Here is a 19,065-nt window from a genome sequence, read left to right as displayed (position 1 = left end):
TGGATGGACATTTGGTCCTGTCTGCCAGGACTTTTTTGCATGCTAATTAGAGGATGCTGTTTGGTTAAGGGGTAGGTGCCTTGTTCATTTCATGTTTTGATTTTTCATAACCCTCAATCAGCATGACTAGTAATTGGGGATTATGGGAGTGGAAGGCCACTCACTTGTCTTCTCCATCTCAATCTTCTGAGAGATATCCCTGCTGTGCTCCCAGAAATACAGAAATGTGACTTCTTACTAGACAGAACTTACCTTTTCAGCTGGACACGACCATACATGTACTTATCTATCTTCAGGCTTTGGAAATGGAATCATTTGATTTAAGACTTTGCAACATTGTGTGTAACAGTGACAATATACATGACCTAAATGAGGATAAATTTTCTTTGAGGACAGCAACGTGAACAATTTTTAAACTCCTCATTAAAACCACTTTGTGAAATAGAAAGCCATCTCTCGCTTTGACAGCTGGCTGATTGAGGAATACTGTACATCCATCAAGAGCCAAGCAGCTAATGGTAAGACAGAGGGCATTGCATACCGAACAGATAATTAATGCATGTCAGAACCTATTAACAAGGTCGACCTCTGCTCTGTGGCCTAACATATCCCAAGGAAGGGACTGCAGCTGTTATAAGCAACTGTACTAGAACAGACTGTCACTTAAAACAGACACCATGCTGTGATTGGCAAAGCTCTTTAATTGTGGTCAAGTGTCAATTTGTAATCATCTGGCAAATCGAGATCAGACTATGGGTCTATGCTTCCTGAAGGAGCGTATGAATCTGCTTCAGATTTGGTACCTTCAGGGAGACCACACCCTTTACCATCGTGGAGTCAGAGCAGTTGAGATTAGCAAAGAAGACTTTCCCCATCAGCAGATGAAGGGAGATGCAAGATTGACTTTATGGCCCAGAAGGCATACTCCTTGTTGGCATTACTTTAAGAACAGCATGGATGCATGGAGGATTGCCAGCAGTTCCTTTGGTTAAAGACGTGCTCTTTAACTTGTGTATTGGGTTGTTGTAGGTTTTTTTGGGCTATTTGGCCATGTTCTAGAGGCATTCTCTCCTGACGTTTCACCTGCATCTATGGCAAGCATCCTCACTACCTCTGAGGATGCTTGCCATAGATGCAGGCGAAACATCAGGAGAGAATGCTTCTAGAGCATGGCCATATAGCCCGAAAAACCCTACAACAACCCAGTTATTCTGGCCATGAAAGCCTTCGACAACTTGTGTATTATCCTCAAGCTTATTTCAACACGACCTCCAGATTAAGTTTGCCCAATAATTTTATATAGAGATAAAAAAGCATGGTGGCTAAAGAGAAACCTTATAGCTAGCCTTCCCCAACCTGGTGCCCTCCAGATGTGTTGGACTGCTGTTTACCATAAAGAAAGTAGCCATAGGGAGTGGAAGAGAGACCTACCACTTCTCTGCAGATGAGAACATTGCTTATTGGTTAGGTATTTTATTTAAAATGGGTTAAGACAACTTAAGATTTCATAAAACAATCAGTCTGTAAAGTTACAGACTATTTCCTACAATGACAGAGAAGGGACTTCAACTGTGGTTTAAGCTGCTGAACATGTTAATGTGAGATCAAGAAGTCTTTTAGAAGACTTCTTGATCAAGAAGCCTGATTCTCCAGTGTTTTTCAACTAGACTGTTCAGGTCTTTAAGTCAAGGTAAAGGACTGAACTTAGAAATGTGTGTGGAAACAAATACTGAACAAAATAATTACTGTAAGACATGCATTGAGCTGAGTGAGAACTTTTTATTTCACTTTTGTGTCTTTTTTTATCCACAGAGTATTTTTTTCTTTTGTTAGTTTCCCTTTCTCTTTTTTTCTGTTCAGTTCAGTTCTTTATACTCTTCATTATAAAGATGTTAATTGATGAGTTGAAGGTTCAGTGATGCAAATATTAGGTTTCAGATCCCATTTGTAATGTCTTAGACCTTTTAAAACTGTGGTTCAGTTGAGACACCACACTAAACCATAGTTTGCATTCGGCAACATTTAGAATCCAAATCATAGTTTAAGCATCCATGTGTATAGACAAAACTAGTTTTAAAGCTAAGCAGAGCTTACTGTTTTTTCAATATAGACATCACACATTGTTAGAAATTATGGTCATTTTTAAACTATTGTTACTTATTTTGATTTCATGGCCAAACACAAATTTTAGTTTTCCATTTCGGATATGGTGCTGAAACATAATTAAGTATCTTTTTAAACTGTGCTTTAGTTTAATGTCTCAATGGTGTACATATGTATTATTAGGAAACTTTAAAATTACAAAATAAAACTCTGTAAAATGATTGGATGCAGAGTTTATTTTAAAGGCCTGCATGTTTTCATTAGCAGCTATTATTTCATATTTCTTTATGTTACAGATTTTATTTTCCAATATAGAAGACATCCTTGATGTTCACAAAGACTTCTTGACTTCTCTGGAATATTGTTTACAACCAGAACCTCAATCTCACCATGAACTGGGAGATGTTTTCTTAAAATTTGTAAGTATGATAATCCAAAATGTGATCTTGAAATCTATCTTTTTGGTGAAATGTATTTCCCACCTTTCTCACCTTAAGTAGCTTCAAACCCTCAGTGGTATATAGTGATACATTATACAAGTTGTGTGGAAGTTGAATGTGAGTTAGAAAAAATGGTTGCATTTACAAAATATTGTAAACCATATCAAACATGGCTAAGCACAAATGGTCTTAATTCTCTTAATTTTTTCCTTGTGGAGAATGTAATTTTTTCTTAGAATGTTACTTTGGATTTGGATTGTGGAAAACAGCATCATTCTGGAAAGGGTGTCAATAGTAAACACAGAGCAAGGTGAGAACTGAACAAATATGTAAAAGTCTTGTCCAACTCTGGGGGGTGATGCTCATCTCCATATCTAAGCCGAAGAGCCAGTGTTGTCCGTAGACACCTCCAAGATCATGTGGCCAACATGATTGCATGGAGCACCGTTGCCTACTGCAGAAGTGGTACCTATTGGTCTACTCACATTTGCATGTTTTTGAACAGCTAGGTTGGCAGAAGCTGGGCATAACAGCAGGAGCTTAGCCCCGCTGTTAGCCCCATCTTCTGCCAGCCTTTCAGTCAGCAAGCTCAGCAGCTCAGTGGTTTAACCAGCTGCACCACCAGGGAGCCCTGAAAAATATGTAAATATATGCAAATATTAGTGCATGAAGGGAAGGCATTTGAATATGTTGGCTCTGTGATGCTCCAAAATCAACTTCATGAATAACATTTATTCTGGGGTTTTCATAAGTACATGGCAATCATGAGTGGAGCAACAATTTGGTCCTCAACCCATCCCCTGGTCTGTTGCATGCATAGGACTACCAGCTGCAACTAAGTAATATTTACATTCCTTTCCTTTTAATTAGAGACAAAACAAGAGGAAGCTTCTGGCTAACTCACGTCCTTTTCCTTCCCACTTGTCCATTAATGGAGGCACAATGTGAATGAACAGAATTGCCAGGTGTTCCTTCTTCTAAAGGATTTCCTAGTGTTTTGGGGTGAGATTTCCCCCCTTTTATATGCAGTCTATATTATAGACTTAATAAGATGCTTAAAAGCCCATTTGGATGCAGGCACTTCATAAAGAGAAATATGTGTCTATCATATACACATGAATATGTTCATTTTGCAGAGAAATGCATGGCAATGTTAACTGAGATCAATATTTTCCCCTGGTTTTTAGGCAGAGCACTAACTTGTTAGTAGCTATGTCCTGACTGCCAACCCTTTATGCCATGAATGTTGTGCATGAAACAAGTGTTAGCATTTATGTGCAAAATGCTGAATGCACTTGTGTTTGGGCACTAGGCAAATGCAGCCAGCCATGTGTTCCTCTTGCATTGCGCATATAGCTATTTGTCTACAGCTGAAATCACCACCCATGACAGTCTATCATGTGTAATACAAAAATTCCCCCAGTCTTTTTTGCATATACAGTATTGTGTGAAATAGTCCAAAGTTACAAAGGAAAATAGGAAGATACTTTGTTGAGTAAGAAAGATTCTATTTTTAGTTGGTTAGTGGTCACAATGCATAAAAAAGTGCAGGTTTAATTTTTGAGGGGTAGCATCTGCAATTATGTAACGGATAATTTCCTCATCCAGTGGAGAAACCTCAATGTCACCCAGAAAGGAAATTAAACACTTCAGGCGCTGGGTAATTTTAAAGTATTGCTTTCATATTTGTGGGTCTTATGCATGAAGGGCAGCTGGGCAAGTCTTAATGAAAGCCCTCTGGCATGTGTGCAATTACAGAATATATTGAACTGAACTTGGCCAGGAGATATTGCGATCTAAATATAACCTCTAAAACTGTGACCAAAGTCACCAAGCTGCAATCATAATTGACAAAGTGACATCAGCTTCTGTTGCCCCAGTGTAAGCTCTCCTCATCTAAAATGAACTTGGGGTGGTAAGAGATGTGATTCTGAAGAAGTTGTTTTTGAAGCATCTGACTCGTTTATGTATCCTTATGCTGTACATTAGGTCAGTGTTAAGGATTCTGGGCAGTGGTGCTTAAACTCCCTTGCCAGAGGAGGAAAGACAAGTACCCCTTTCCTGTATCTGTTGATGTATCTGTTGATGGTCCTGAAGGGTCCATATCTAGTAGCCAGATCTGCAAAGCTAAGCAGGATTGAGTCTGGTTAATACTTACATGATAACCAAGGAAAATCAGGTGCTAATAGGCTATATTTTAAAGGAAGGAAATGTCAAACTATCAGTGAATATTCCTTATTTGACAAACCCTATGAAATTGGGGTTGCTGTAAGTTGATGGGCAACTTGAAGGCACAGACATATGGTCACTTTATGCCTTCTGAAAAGATATTGGAGAATCTCTCCACAAAATTAGTCAGTTCCGATTACCTGGTTCAGGATCTCAGAGTATGACGTCTTGGCCTTGGAATCCATCTCTGTGCTGTCACATTCACACTGCTAGAGAGCAGATGTCACATCTCTCCAAAGCTTCCTATACTGGAGAGCTAGGAGAGATATTTCTTAGTTACAGTGTTTGTGACAGGCAGCGTATGGCCAGCAAATTCTCCAGTGTTTGTGACTCTCTCAGGAATTGAGTGCACATAATTCCCTGTTACTCACACTATGTCATGTGCAATGGCTATGCACTTTGCTTAATAGAACCACACCCAAATGCTAGTTTTCAATGCATTATGGCCTCCGTATCCTTGGGACTGGTATCTGCCGTCTCTGACAAAATATGTTATCTCTTAGTGTTTTTAGGCCCTTCACTGAAACTCTTATGACATTATTGGGCCAGAAGCATTTCAATAGGGCTTGCTATTATCCATGTTTCTGCATATCCATACAAAATCTGGGAACATTTTCCCCTGCAGATATGGGATTGTATTGTATTTTGGGAATACAATTATAACTTCCAGATTTCAGTCCAAATGCCTTGGGTATGTTGTAAGAAATCTTGAGATTTGTAGTTATTAATATTCTCTGACAGATAGCTTTTCATAATTAAATTATTTTAATCCTCAGTCTTGACTTCTTAGAATATTTTAGAAATCATACTTAGAGGGATGTAGAGCATCTAGAAATATTTGTAAGTATTTCACTAAACTCCAAATATAATGTTCTTTAGGATGAAAGTAGATTAAAAAGATACAGTTGTGAAGTACATATTTTTGTCTTGGTATTGTCCTGTGTCTTCAAGATGTTTTTGATTATAGTGGCCCTAACCAGGGCCGTAGCCAGAAAAAAAATTTCGGGAGGGGTTGAAATTTTCGGGGGGGGGGGGGGTTGAAACTTTTGCACGGGGGGGGGGGGGGGGGTTGAAACCTGCCTCCTAGCTCACGCTGAAACAAAGAGCACAGCAGGGGGCAGAGCAGCCTTCAGTAGCCTGCAGCTCCGCCCCTGTCAATCACCCCCACCAAGTCTGGCCTCCTTAATGAGAGCATTCAACACCCCCCCCCCCCCAACTTGGTTGCTTCACTACATCTGCTATTGCTGCAAGTAATGACAGTGTGAATAAATTGTCAGTATTTGCTTGAGATAGTGTTTGCAGTTCTGGAGTGACTCTTAATTTTTTGCATCTTCACTTCACTTTATTTCTTAATTAGTCGCTCTCCACCAAGGTGCTCCAAGCGACTTACAATTTAAAATAGCATTTACACAATATAAAAACATTCAACATAAAAACATACAACAGTGACTTAGCATGGGGATTTGGTTAACCAGTTAAAATTCATGAGTAAACCAGGGTTTTTTAAAAATCTGAAACATTTCGGGGGGGGGACCCCTAACCCCCCCCCCCTCGCTACAGGCCTGGCCCTAACCCTACCATAAGGTATTGTTTCTAGATATTTGCTAAGTCATACATTTGACTCTGGTAACTTCCAGAAGAAATATACCACACAATTGTTTGGAAGATCTAGAAAATTCCTTGAAAACATATGTTCTGTAGGATGTAGGAAAGTGAAACCACAGACACAAGTCAACTGGAGTAGACCCATTGCTAATGAGTATTTGGGAAGTCAACACATAGTAGATTCCATTGATTCAATAAGGGCATTTAGTTGGGAATGACAGATGGATTTAAGTTTATGAAACCTAAACACTGTGAAAACAAAGAGTCATATAAATCAGTGCTTCTGAAAGTGCTGCCCAGTGAGCCATTGGCTGCCAATCTGCAGCAAGTTTCTGGGAAGAATAAAAGTATGTAAGCTAATAGAAACACATGTGATTTTAGGATCATGAAAACAAAAGCCAGCAGATCCAACATATAAGATAACTTAAGAAGCACTGGTATACATTATTTCAACTACACTTACATTTAATAATAATAATAATAATAATAATAATAATAGTAGTAGTAGTAGTAGTAGTAGTATTTCTTACCCACCTCTCTTTGTGGCTCAAGGCAGGTTACAACATTTATAAATTAAATTAAGGTGCTCAAACAGAGTTTTGGTCCTAGTGCAAAATGAGTGCAATCTTGCTATAAGACATATCTTCAATAGGAGTGTATTTCCTAGTCACAGATGGACCTCTGTTTTGTAAATATTCATCTCTTTTTGATAACAACTTGCAAGTTGGCATCAGAGGTGCTTTTTTGCATTGGTTGGAATCAAACCACCAATCTCTCTGCAAACAAGTCGCCTTATCCTTAAGCCATGGTGTCTCTCTATTTTCCATGATTCTTTTTAGAACAAAGGCTGCTCCATCCTGTTGCATCACATCCCCAGCTAAAGAATTTCCTGCATCTGGTAACCAAGAACATTTGTCTTTATGGCATTTCAATCTTCAACTCAGAGTTGCCTGGAAGAGAAGCAGCTGCAATTCCAGATGTGTGGCATAGCAAAGGATAAAGCCCATGAACCAGCTGCTTTCCAGCTTCTTTCCTTCCTCTCTTTGTTACTATCTGCTGCTATTTTTGTGTTTGATAAAGAATCAAAACAAATACAGAATTATTGAGGGACAATGAAAACATCCCTTTATGTAGTTTCTACCCTAACTTGCGAAGTCCTATGTGTTGCTCTTTGGAGGCAGGTGTTTCTTGCCATGTCATAAAAAGAAGGTAGTTTATAGTTCATGACATTTTTATCAGGCAACATACAATTAACTTACAGAATTTGCTAACTGAAATCACAATAACTACTGGTTTTAAAAAGATAATAGTGACATCCATGGAAGATTAGACTGCCAGTGGTTATCATCTTTGATGTTGAATGTGACCTCCAGGTTCAGAGACGTTATACCTTCTGGAGGCCACTAAAGACATCTGATTGGGTACAGCCTTTTCCATTTTGGCTAGATTGAGATTTCTCTAATGAGGCCCTCCATATGTATTCAACGATGCCCTTTCCCCATGGCCATCATTGATGGAAACTGCAGTCCCATCAGATTGGAAAAGAAAAACTAATCTATTTCAGTCTTTCTTGTTGAATTCAATTTTGTTGTCAGCATCCAACATCCTTGAACATGTTTCAGGGACCCAGCATCCTGGTAGGGTCTACTGCTGCAGTCTACCATGCTCCCTTTAAGTCTTGTTTATCATAGTGTATCTAGCATATCATTAATCTGGTGACTCAAGATCAAATGGAACCTATATCCTAAATATCCCAGCTAGAGCTCAAAGCACCACTGATTATCTACAGAATTGAGTTTACTCTTTCTTGAGGCATGTTTTCAAGGGAAAAAGCTCATTACCGTGCCCCATCCCTTCCAACCCAGAAAATGCAAGCAGTTGGTACTATTTCACAGGATTAATATATTTCAAGTGGTTTAAAAGTTATTTTTGAGAAAAATATGCATCAGACTTTAAGATGCCAAATGATAAGGAGCTCAACAGATACTAAATACCTCCTGATTCTTCTGTTTATAACATGTTGAAATACTCCTTACAGAATTGCTAACTATCTGCTGAATCACAGTCATTCCTTGTCTGATTGATTCTAGCATGGAAATTGGTTTACAGTTTCTCGAGAAAACAATTTGTGACATTCTGCAGATGACTGTTTTGCAGTGGATTTACCATGACTGATCTTTGTACAGTTAGAAATAAATCTGTTGTCCAGTGTGAACTGTGACATAGAAAATGCAAAATGAAATTCAGCTGTCTTTTGACATTAGAAATGTGGAAGAACTGAGGAGTGTGTGTTTCTCATATATTTATGCCCATTACAGATATAGGCAGGGGTGTATGCATGTTTGTATTTGTTAACCCAGCATACATATAGCAACTGATTAATTTTGTTTTTATTCATTTGTGCCCCGGGTGGTGCAGTGGGTTAAACCACTGAGCTGCTGAACTTGCTGACTGAAAGATCAGCGGTTCTAATCCAAGGATCTGAATGAGCTTCCACTGTTAGCCCCAGCTTCTGCCAACCTAGCAACTCGAAAACATGCAAATGTGAGTAGATCAATAGGTATTGCTTTGGCAGGAAGGTAATGGCACTCCATGCAATCATGAAGATGAGCACCACCCCCAGAGTCAGACATGACTAGACTTTAATTTCAAGGAGAAACCTTCACTCTTACCTTTTACACACTATCAAAGAAACAAGCCATGCCTTTGATAGAACAGTGCCATGTATTTTCTACACTAGGAACTACTCTCTCTCTCTCTCTCTCTCTCTATCTATATATATATATATAAAACAACAAAACTGAAGATGTGTGTTATAGAATTGAAGTATTTTTGAAAAATTAAAACTGAGATAAATGCTTCTTTCTTTTTCTCACGCTCTCCCCGCAGAAAGACAAGTTCATTGTTTATGAGGAATATTGCAGCAACCATGAGAAAGCACTCAGGCTCTTGATGGAACTGAACAAGATTCCACCTGTAAGGGCATTCCTGTTGGTAAGTACAGGTGGACCACTTAACAGCTTTTTGCCAAATGTAGAAATGTTTAACCCAACATGGGTTAAACAATACACACTCTGTAGCCAGGCCCGTAGCCAGGATTTTGATTCATGGGGAGCTGAGTTTGATTCGGAGGGGGAGCTGAGTCTGAGTGAAATAGGGTCTACCCTAGTAAACCTTTTGTATTGTTACCCCAATACCCCCATGCATATGGGATATATTGAGCATGGTGATCAGATCATAATATGAATAAACATAACAGTTTAAATAATGTACCAGTAAGGCTTTCTCGTGGACCACCATGAGAATTTGGGGGGGGGGTGGCGGGGGGTGGCTGGAGCCCCTCAAGCCCCCCCCCCCCCGGCTACATGCCTGTCTGTAGCAGAAGGCTAACAGTGCCAATGAGAATTTTTAATCCCATTCTATTCAGTAGTCATCCAAAGGCAAATCTGTTTGCTCTTACCCCAATGGTGATACAAGAGGATTTGTCATCTGAATTGGGAGCAGAAGCTGCTTTGCCTCATTGCCATATTAGTTGTTTTCTTACCACAAAAATCATGGGATTTACTTTTTGGAGAAAAGTACCAATTCCATGCACAAAAGCACAAAAAAACCACTAACTGATGTAGTTTATTGTATCCTACCTCACTGGATCTTTCTGAGGGTATTCTTCTGAGAGAATGGGTGGATAGCTACACTGGAGAATTTTCCCATTTGATTTCTTACTATGTAGAGTTCCCACACTTAAAGGAAATATATTGGTGGCCACTCTGGCAATCACACTCATTAGATCTTTTACTCTGAATTCGAGATTGGGTAGTAGCTGCTCAAAAGAGCTCTCCAAACAGAACTCACATCCTGAAGTGACCCGGTAAGAGGAGAAGGTTGGGTGGGTAACTGCTCATGGAAACTGCCCTGCTGAATATTTCATTCTGAGGTGTCTCTGTGGTAGCCCTATCAAACAAGTGGTTTACTTGTGGTATTTTTACAGTTGGAAGAATGGTGGGCCTCCTCAAAGAAGCAGTTGAATTGCTTCTTGGAGGTGACAGCTCAGTTGTGGAGAATAAGAAGACACAATTTCCTGCTGCCTGTTGCTGGATGGGATAAGAATGTTGCATATGTTACCTTAAGTTTTCTTGAAGGAAATTCAGATATAAATAATCAAAATAGACAAGTTCAGTTTTCTCTTAGGAAAATCACTTTGACTCAAAATGTTTTGTGCCTTTATAAGAGGGTTGTTTGTGGTGCATTTTTGAGGTTTCCTCTTCTCTTTGCTTGCTGTTCATAGCAGTGCCTTCACTCCACCCTCTTTCAGTTCCTATATTTTAAATAAATCTGCTTCCTATTTATGATCAATAGACTAGGCAAATCATGTCACTTCTTGTAGTCATTACTGCATAGTGTTATAGCACAATATAGGCAAAGAAGATGAATTGCAATGATAACAACAACATGAATAATTATAATAATATTTACTTGACTCTTCCTATGAATTGGGGTTTGTTCTTCCATAAAATTACTTGTTGCTGTCTACATGTGACAGCCATAAACAATTTCTTCAGTAACTAGTGGATGGCACCTTTGGGATCCACTGGCAAGAAATCCCTTCCTGTTACCCTGACTCACACAAAAAGGTTGAATTGATATGTTAGTTTTTTTTCCTCCAATGTTGGAAAAATATAAAGAAAATTAAAATTGTGTTGTTGAAGGCTTTCATGGTCGAAATCACTGGGTTGTTGTAGGTTTATCGGGCTGTATGGCCATGTTCTAGAAGCATTCCCTCCTGACATATCGCCTGCATCTATGGCAGGCATCCTCAGAGGTTGTGACCTCACAACCTCAGAGGATGCCTGCCATAGATGCAGGTGAAACGTCAGGAGAGAATGCTTCTAGAACATGGCCATACAGCTGAAAAAACCTACAACAACCCCAAATTAAAACTCCTCCCCTGTATGTTCTGGTTGGTATGTGTATCCTTGCTCCTGTATACTGCTGTGCCAGCTGCTTGTTTCCAAGTTACTGTTTCAATATTGTATATTCCCTAGGTAGAAGTTGTGAAGCCTTCAATATCTTAGTGAACTACATTGTATCTTAGTGAATTGTATCCCCTGTCAGCCCCAAATTAGCATGGCTATAGTGAGAAATTCTAGGATTTATAATTAAACAAAATCTTTAACTTTAACTGCCGTGGTTTAATGCTAGGGAGTCATTGGAGTTGAAGTTTGGTGAGTACCCATGCATAGTTTGGTTTGTTTTTGTTTTTTTTACCATGGACTATTCGTAGTTTCTCTGTTAGTGCCCTTCATTTCCTTGGTTTAGTTTTTTCTAAGGCATCATTTTGACATTTTAAGGGGAATTGTGAGTGCAGCCCTTATTTTAGAAAGTTATTTTGCACTGACTGATTGGAGTAATTAAAGCAAAAACTCTTAGCCTTGATACTTGAGCATTCTACTGGGCAGGAAGATTTATAGACGGTGGTCACATTTTGTTAGTCCTAAAAAGATGTTTTAAAATAGTTTTATGTCAAGACAGTCATGGGGCAGTCTGTTTTTTTGGTTTGGTAGTTCCTTACATCATTCCCCCTTTCTTCCAGTGTACTGCCTGGCATAATAATTTCACCATCTAATGAGGTCAAATGAGAAAAGAAAGAGGTTCTTGTGTGGCAGAATTGGCTGAGATGCTCTCTCGGTAGTAGCCAAAGAACAGACTTGCCTTGGAAAATGGGAATGTTACAGTTCTGAAACTGATTTAAACAGGGAATTAATTCAAAGGCCAACGTGAGAGTAAAAGAAAACAAAGGGGATAGAAATGGTATATGAATCACACAAGGACCCTGGAGAATTCGATGGAGAGTTCTTGCAAGTAGCAGCCAGTATTGCCAGAGCATCAAAGAAGTCTCCCTGTGTCTGCAGCCAAAGGCTATGATTGGTGTCTGGTTAAAACACTGAAAAATAATTGCAAGTGTTTGTGCTGCTAAACACCTGAGTAGTTCTGGACAGCTGTGTCAGACATATTTCAGGAGAAAATATCTTGCAAGAACCCCCAAAAAGCAAAAGTCGACAGGCTGAGATGACTGTTGTTGTTGTTGTTGTTGTTGTTGTTGTTGTTTAATATTATTATTATTATAAACACCAGATTAGTACACAGCAAACAAGATCACAGCTTTTCCAGTTGTTTCTCTTAGTGTCTAGGACTGTGTGATGTATCAGCGAATAATGCATGCAGATCTGAGTAGGGTGGCCTTTTGCAATAATAATAATAATAATAATAATAATAATAATAATAATAATATCCTGTATGCTTCTTAAATAATATACCACGGTACGCAGTGGGATTTATTTCTGAATAGTCTGGTTTAGGATGGCTTGCTAGGTCATTAGCCACCTATATAAACTAGGCTTTGTGTTTCTTGTATTACTTGAATGTAATCATCACCATTAATTTTTGACTGCAACTGGACAGAATGCGGGTCTCAGAAAAGTCCTTCAGCCAGTTTCACCACTAATCATTAATGGTTGCATGGTTCTGAGAGTTGTAGTACAAGGATAACATAATTTTCCAAACACTGGATAGAATGCATCATTAGTTTAGAGCGTTTCTTTCCTCTGGTCATTAGCTTGAATGGTACAGGTACATTATGTACCTGGAAATTCATTGATGGACCAGAAGAGAACATGACTTCAGAATCCTGTGGTGCAGATAACCTTTGGCTTTTTTGCCTGTAGTCTTTCCCAGCTCGTTGCATGAGGGAGGCACCCCAGATGTAAATTCTTTGAAGTAATGTGGCACAATGCTATATATCAGGTAAAGGGAAAGAATTAGTTGCCCTCTCATACACACTTTTCCATACAAAGTGTACATTCTCTTGCCCTACTAAATGCGCAGCATATGTCTTTTACCAACTTTGAAAGGATTCTTCTTTTCTGAACTCATCCATGTATAAAGCCCACTGTAAAAGCAGCTGTACAATAATATTTCTTAACATTTTTGAGCTTTTATTCAAGTGTGAATTCTGTGTTTTTCTTTACAACAGAGCTGCATGCTTTTGGGAGGCAGAAAGACGACAGACATTCCACTTGAGGGCTACCTTCTAACCCCAATCCAGAGGATTTGCAAATACCCACTTCTTCTAAAGGTAATAGGAAATAAACATATTTTCTGACACTGTGTTTCTTAATTACCCTGGAAAGTTTTATTTTTCCTCATTGTATATTTGGCTCTGTACTTCTGACTTGTACCTGCAGAAAGTTGAAAGACTACTGGTTTGGTTACATAAAAATTGTTTGCTTATAACGTTTGACTCTAATGTTAGGTTGCCCAAACTGGTGTTTCCAGAATAGATGTTGGCTCCAAAGGAGTGATAGTATCTTATATTGTCTTAAGAGTTTTACCCTTGGCTTGTGTCACCCACATGACACTTCTCTCGCACTTGCAGGTAGATTCAGAAACATACAAACCACTTCTTGTTTAGATGTTTGTGACTTGTTCTGAAAAGATGAGAGGGTTGTGCATCAAGTTATGTCAGGTCATGTGAAAATTCTATCTATAGTTTTATCAGTATTTGCCATTCATGTATACATGATATTCATGATAGTGACTGATAAATGCACTTCATTTGAGTTCTGAGACTGACAACAATAACAGATTCTGCAGCAGTGTTATCCCTGATTGAAAGCAATATAGGTGGGGACATTTTGTCTTTGTTAATGCTGCTGTTGATATTTTGAAACCAGTGGCCATCCATTTGATCCTATCATTGCGATATTGGTGGCAAGTACAATTGTCATCCTGTCTACATATGACTCTGTCTGTGCCAACTATTCATTCTACAGTTTCAGGCTATTTATATGCTGCAGTGAACCATGTAGTTTTGCAAAAGGTTGTGAAAGCCCTACTATGTGTCAGTATACAACTTCGACAAGACTTACTATAGCAAGGAAGCAAATTTCCCTTACCCATAGAAACACTGGTAACCAGTAGGGCTGGGCGGTTTCGTTAATTCGTAATTCGTTAATAATTCGTTAATTTTTCAATTACAAAACGATAACGAACCATTCTTCAGCAATTATTAAAAAAAAACGAATTTTCAAAAACGTTTTGTAAATGCTTCGTATTTCGATATTGTATTCGTTTCGTTATTGTTTTGAGGTCGTTTCGTTATTATTTCCGCATGTCTGGGCCAGTTTTATGGTTTAATTAGTGAAAAAAAATTATAATATCACACCAACAGTCAACAACAGAGGGAGAGGGAAGCTTCAGAAGGTTTTGGAGGTTTTTTAGCGTATTTCGCGGTCGCGTCCGCCATTAACGAATCGATTCGTTATTGTTTCGGAAATCGATTCGTTAATTTTTTACCATTTACAAAATTTCGTAAATATCGAACTTTTTAAAAGGAAAATTTTGTAATTATTTTAAATATCGAAACAAAAAAACCCCCCAAATACAAATCGATTTTAGAAACAAATTTTTCCGTTGTTACCCAGGCCTAGTAACCAGCATAGGAGATCTGACTTTTTTTTAATTAGTACAGATGTTTATTAGTTGCATTTAGGTCATATCTTTTCTTTAGTGAACCCAAGACATGTTTTCTGCTTCATTAATTTATTGTCACAACAATGTTGTGAAGTTGTTTAGTTTGAATGACTGGTCAAAGGTCTCTCAGTAAGCTTTGTCATTTAGTATAACTAGAATCTAGATCTCCCACATCTGAGTCCAATACCAACCACTATCCCACAACTGACATTCTCTGAACCCTGTGCTATGTCCTTGCAGCGAAATCATTTCCAACTAATTGCATGAGTTGGAAAAGATTTTAAATCACAGCTAGGGAGGCTACAGGTTAGGAATGTTAGAAACCCAAGAGGGGGTACAAAATGTCTTCATAGACATAGATCATGTCTTGTCCTTCTGTGGAAATATCTTTTTGTGCATTTAAGTAGTGGGACTTTAGCTTTACCAGTACTTCAGAAAGTCCCAAAGTCCAGTCAGTTCTAACATACCTAAATATATGAGTCATATTGTGACAAATTTAGCTTCTTTTAAAATGCTGCCTCAGCAGTTGCAACATGCATGGCCTCAAATTATGTTTGTTTACATTAGATCCAGGGTGGAGAGGAAGTTGGTGACTGTTCATTCCATGGATTTGCATTAGGATTATGTGTGAGACATGGGAGCCTCTTTAAAGGCTTTAGGAATGGGCAGACAGGCAGGCCAGAGGAAGTCAAGAGTTGATAAGTGTGATCTGTACACATTCCTCATGGACATCCATTGTGCTTACACTTCTTTAGATATTCACATTGTAGTAGATTGCTTTGTTTTCTTTCAGCAGCATTTAAGACAGTAGCAAAACCTGGAGCAAACTGAAGGGTGAATACTTTTAGGCCTGATCTATTGCGGTTAGGTGTCAGTCTTTTGTTTGAAGACCTTCTTTAATTGATGGACCCTCCAACCTAAATTTAGCTTAAAGATAGATCTGAGAAAGGAGAGTAGAGACCTTGTATTCGTTCATCAACAGCACTCAGATCATATGGTACCCATCCATACACAATTATGGCACTGCTATTATATTTGAAATATCATGGTTCCTTCCCAGGAATTATGGAATTTGTAGTTTGATGGGGCACCAGTGCACTTTGGCTGGGAAACTAAAATGCTCCTCCCCAAAATGCCAAGCTTTGGAGGGTTATAATAAATGATACCTTTGGAGGAGTGGCATATAAAATTCATTGGATGGAACCATGGCAGTTAAAGTGAGTTAATAGTGCTATCATTGTCTTAATAGGAATAGACCCCTAGTTCCAGTCTCTGGCTTTGTACTCCTATTTGCAATCATTAGCATTTGCACATTTAATGCACATCCCTCTCCCTCCTGCCCCTAGTATCCTGTTTTGGTGACCCATTTCTTCAGTTTGGGTGATAGTGACTATTCTGACTTAGTCAGGGTGAGCCTGAGGAATTTGTGCTGTGGCCCTTTATGTGTTATTGGATTACAATTCCATTCAGCTCTAACATCCAAGCCAATAATGGCAGTTGTAGTTCAATAACAACTGGAAGGTCACGGATGCCCTTCCAAAGTTGACAGATTTTCAAAGCTCATATGTGCGGGTGATTCTTCTTTATTCATTCAAACAAGATTTAAATCACTTTGTTGGCAAGTATGCCCTCAAATACAGTTGTAAAAGCTTATAAAAATGACTGTGATGTATACAATGTGTGTGTAAAAGTCTGCCCATCACAGGACAACTCATTGTTTCTAGACAACCAGGTGTTCGCTAATATCAATTCATTTTTAGACTAGAAATCAGTGGTTCTTAACCTGTGGGTCCCCAGGTGTTTTGGTTTACAACTTTCAGAAATCCCTGCCAGTTTACCTGCTGTTCAGATTTCTGCGAGTTGAAGGCCAAAACATCTGGAGACTCACAGGTTGAGAACTACTAGACTAGATGCTTCATATCCTTGGAGGGCTTAATCAGATGCAACCCCAGGGCCTGTTTTAGGATTCTTATTTGTAAATATAATTTGATAAATACAAGAAGTTACTTTGAACACAGGCAGTGTAGAATTACTGAGGAACTGCATGGTCACATCTCTTACTTTGTAGAGAAGTGGAATCTGTTTGAATTTCTCTCAGAGAAGAGCCCTGTACTTAAAAGCCCCTGTGTGAAGGATCCTCCAGTACATGTCCATTTTTAATATAACACAACTTCAGAGTTTAAGTGGCCTATCAATGTCATTATAGCTGAAGCATAATGAGAATGATAGATCAGCATATTTGGGGAATATGAGGTTGAGGAAGGTTATAATAAATGATAGCTTTGGAGGGTTATAATAAATGATACCTTTGGAGGAGTGGCATATAAAATTCACATGTCTTTGGAAAAGAAACATTGTGCTTTTGAGATGAGTTGTAAATAGGAAGGACGTGCTAAGAATCTACAATACAATAATAAAATTACACTATCTTCTCAACCAACAGAGGTCATATTCTGTAGTTTCATCACATAAACATTAAACCAGCCCTGATCCAAAGATGCTATGTTAATGCAGAGTAGAACCCATGTTGTCCAACAGTGAGGCAGCCATTGTGCATAATTCAGCTCTGAGCCCTGAAATAACAATTTCACCTTGGAAAGATCAGTTGAAAAAGTAAAGAAAAAATGAGGCCCAGGAGGAGGTGGTAGCAGTGCAGTGATCATGTTTTAATCATATTTTTAGGGTGCAAATTATTCTCTGCTGTCATGTCTTCTTTTAAAACCACCTGATTGTTCTTTGCTCAGTGTGAGGATTATGAATGTTGCTATGGAGGGTGCCTTCCCCTCTTCTTCTTTTCCTCCTCCTGTTCTTCTTCATCTCCAGGAATTTACAGGTATTTGGCTACAATTCAACTGTGTATTATTTTGGTTTCCATGTCTAGCTGTTAAATGAGCTACTTGAAAGTAAATTTGTTAATTATAGGTTGCATCCATAGTTGGGAGATTCCCCATGCTACTAAAAAATAACCTGGAGGCAAGAGCTGAGCTGCCAGACTCTGCTTGAAAGATAATGCAAAACAGCATGATGCTTGCAAGCCTTAATGACCTTAGGTGTCAGGAATCTGAAATAGAAAACAGTACAGATGTAAAAAAAAGTATGATGGAAATTTGAGGAGGCGTCCTTTCTTCTCCCTTGGGATTGTTAAAAAGGCAGGGTGCCACTAATTAGCTAAAGGTGAGGGTGCTAAAAAAAGCAGGCTTCTCAAAACCCAATTTAGAATGGTTCCTGTATGTGAGCCTGGAGCTCTGCAGGAAAACTGAAGCCTTGTTTTCATCTTATTTTAAAGCACCTTCACCCTAAAATAATAATGCCTGTTTCTTTATGTAGACTTGTGAAGGGAATTGTAGCTCAGGTGGGATCTACACTGCCCTATATTCCAGGATCTGGTCCCAGATTGTCTGATTTGATTGTATGAGTTTACACTGCCAGATAATTTGGGATAAGCAAATATTTTGGGATCAGATTCTGGGATATAGGACAGTATAGATGCAGCCTCAGTAAGAATAAACCTTCTCTTATTTATTTATTTACTATATTTATATCCTGTCCTTCTCTACCCTGAAGGGGATTCAAGGCAGTTTATAGTTTGGCAATAATTCAATGCCTTAACAACAATATGCAATTAAATCAACATTTAATTTGAAATTAAAATCAAAATTAAAATACATTAAAACATTTTAAAAACATTAGAAACACTATAAAACCATGAAAATGAACAAAATCTGGCTACCAGTTTTTTTTTAAAAACCTCTAAAATTGCAACAGCACAACAACAGAGAGGAAGCAGGCAGGGACATCTAATTACCTCTCAACAAAGGTTTGCTCCAGGCACAGTCAGCCCATTGTATGCTAATCAAGGTGGTCAGTTGAAACATTCACACCTAGCTCCAGCAGACGTCCTTTGTCTCACCCTGGTCATTCCACAGATATATAAACCCTTTTTCCTAGTTCCAACAGACCTCACTATCTCTGAGGATGCTTGCCATAGATGCAGGTGAAACGTCAGGAGAGAATGCCTCTAGACCATGGCCATACAGCCTGAAAAAACCTACAACAACCCAGTGATTCCGGCTATTAAAGTTTTCGACAATACACTATAAAACCATGCTATCCACAATCATAATCTAGATCATTCTAGTAGTCATTGCACATAATTCCA

At 38.7% G+C, this 19,065-nt stretch overlaps 1 protein-coding gene across 2 annotated transcripts in view; it reads left to right on the top strand.

The window, feature by feature from the left end:
- PREX1 (phosphatidylinositol-3,4,5-trisphosphate dependent Rac exchange factor 1) overlaps positions 1-19,065 on the top strand; it is a 227,997-nt gene that overhangs the window by 95,809 nt on the left and 113,123 nt on the right. For both annotated transcript variants that reach the window (XM_060772150.2, XM_067468184.1), the window contains exons 3-5: positions 2,400-2,522; positions 9,267-9,371; positions 13,408-13,509. In XM_060772150.2, the coding sequence (XP_060628133.2) occupies positions 2,400-2,522; positions 9,267-9,371; positions 13,408-13,509 (330 nt within the window). The remainder of the gene's footprint in view (positions 1-2,399; positions 2,523-9,266; positions 9,372-13,407; positions 13,510-19,065) is intronic.

This window comes from Anolis sagrei, chromosome 4, assembly GCF_037176765.1.
Source record: "Anolis sagrei isolate rAnoSag1 chromosome 4, rAnoSag1.mat, whole genome shotgun sequence".
NCBI lineage: Eukaryota > Metazoa > Chordata > Lepidosauria > Squamata > Dactyloidae > Anolis > Anolis sagrei.
Note: the sequence above shows the minus strand (reverse complement) of the source record. Positions and strands in the feature narration are given on the sequence as shown.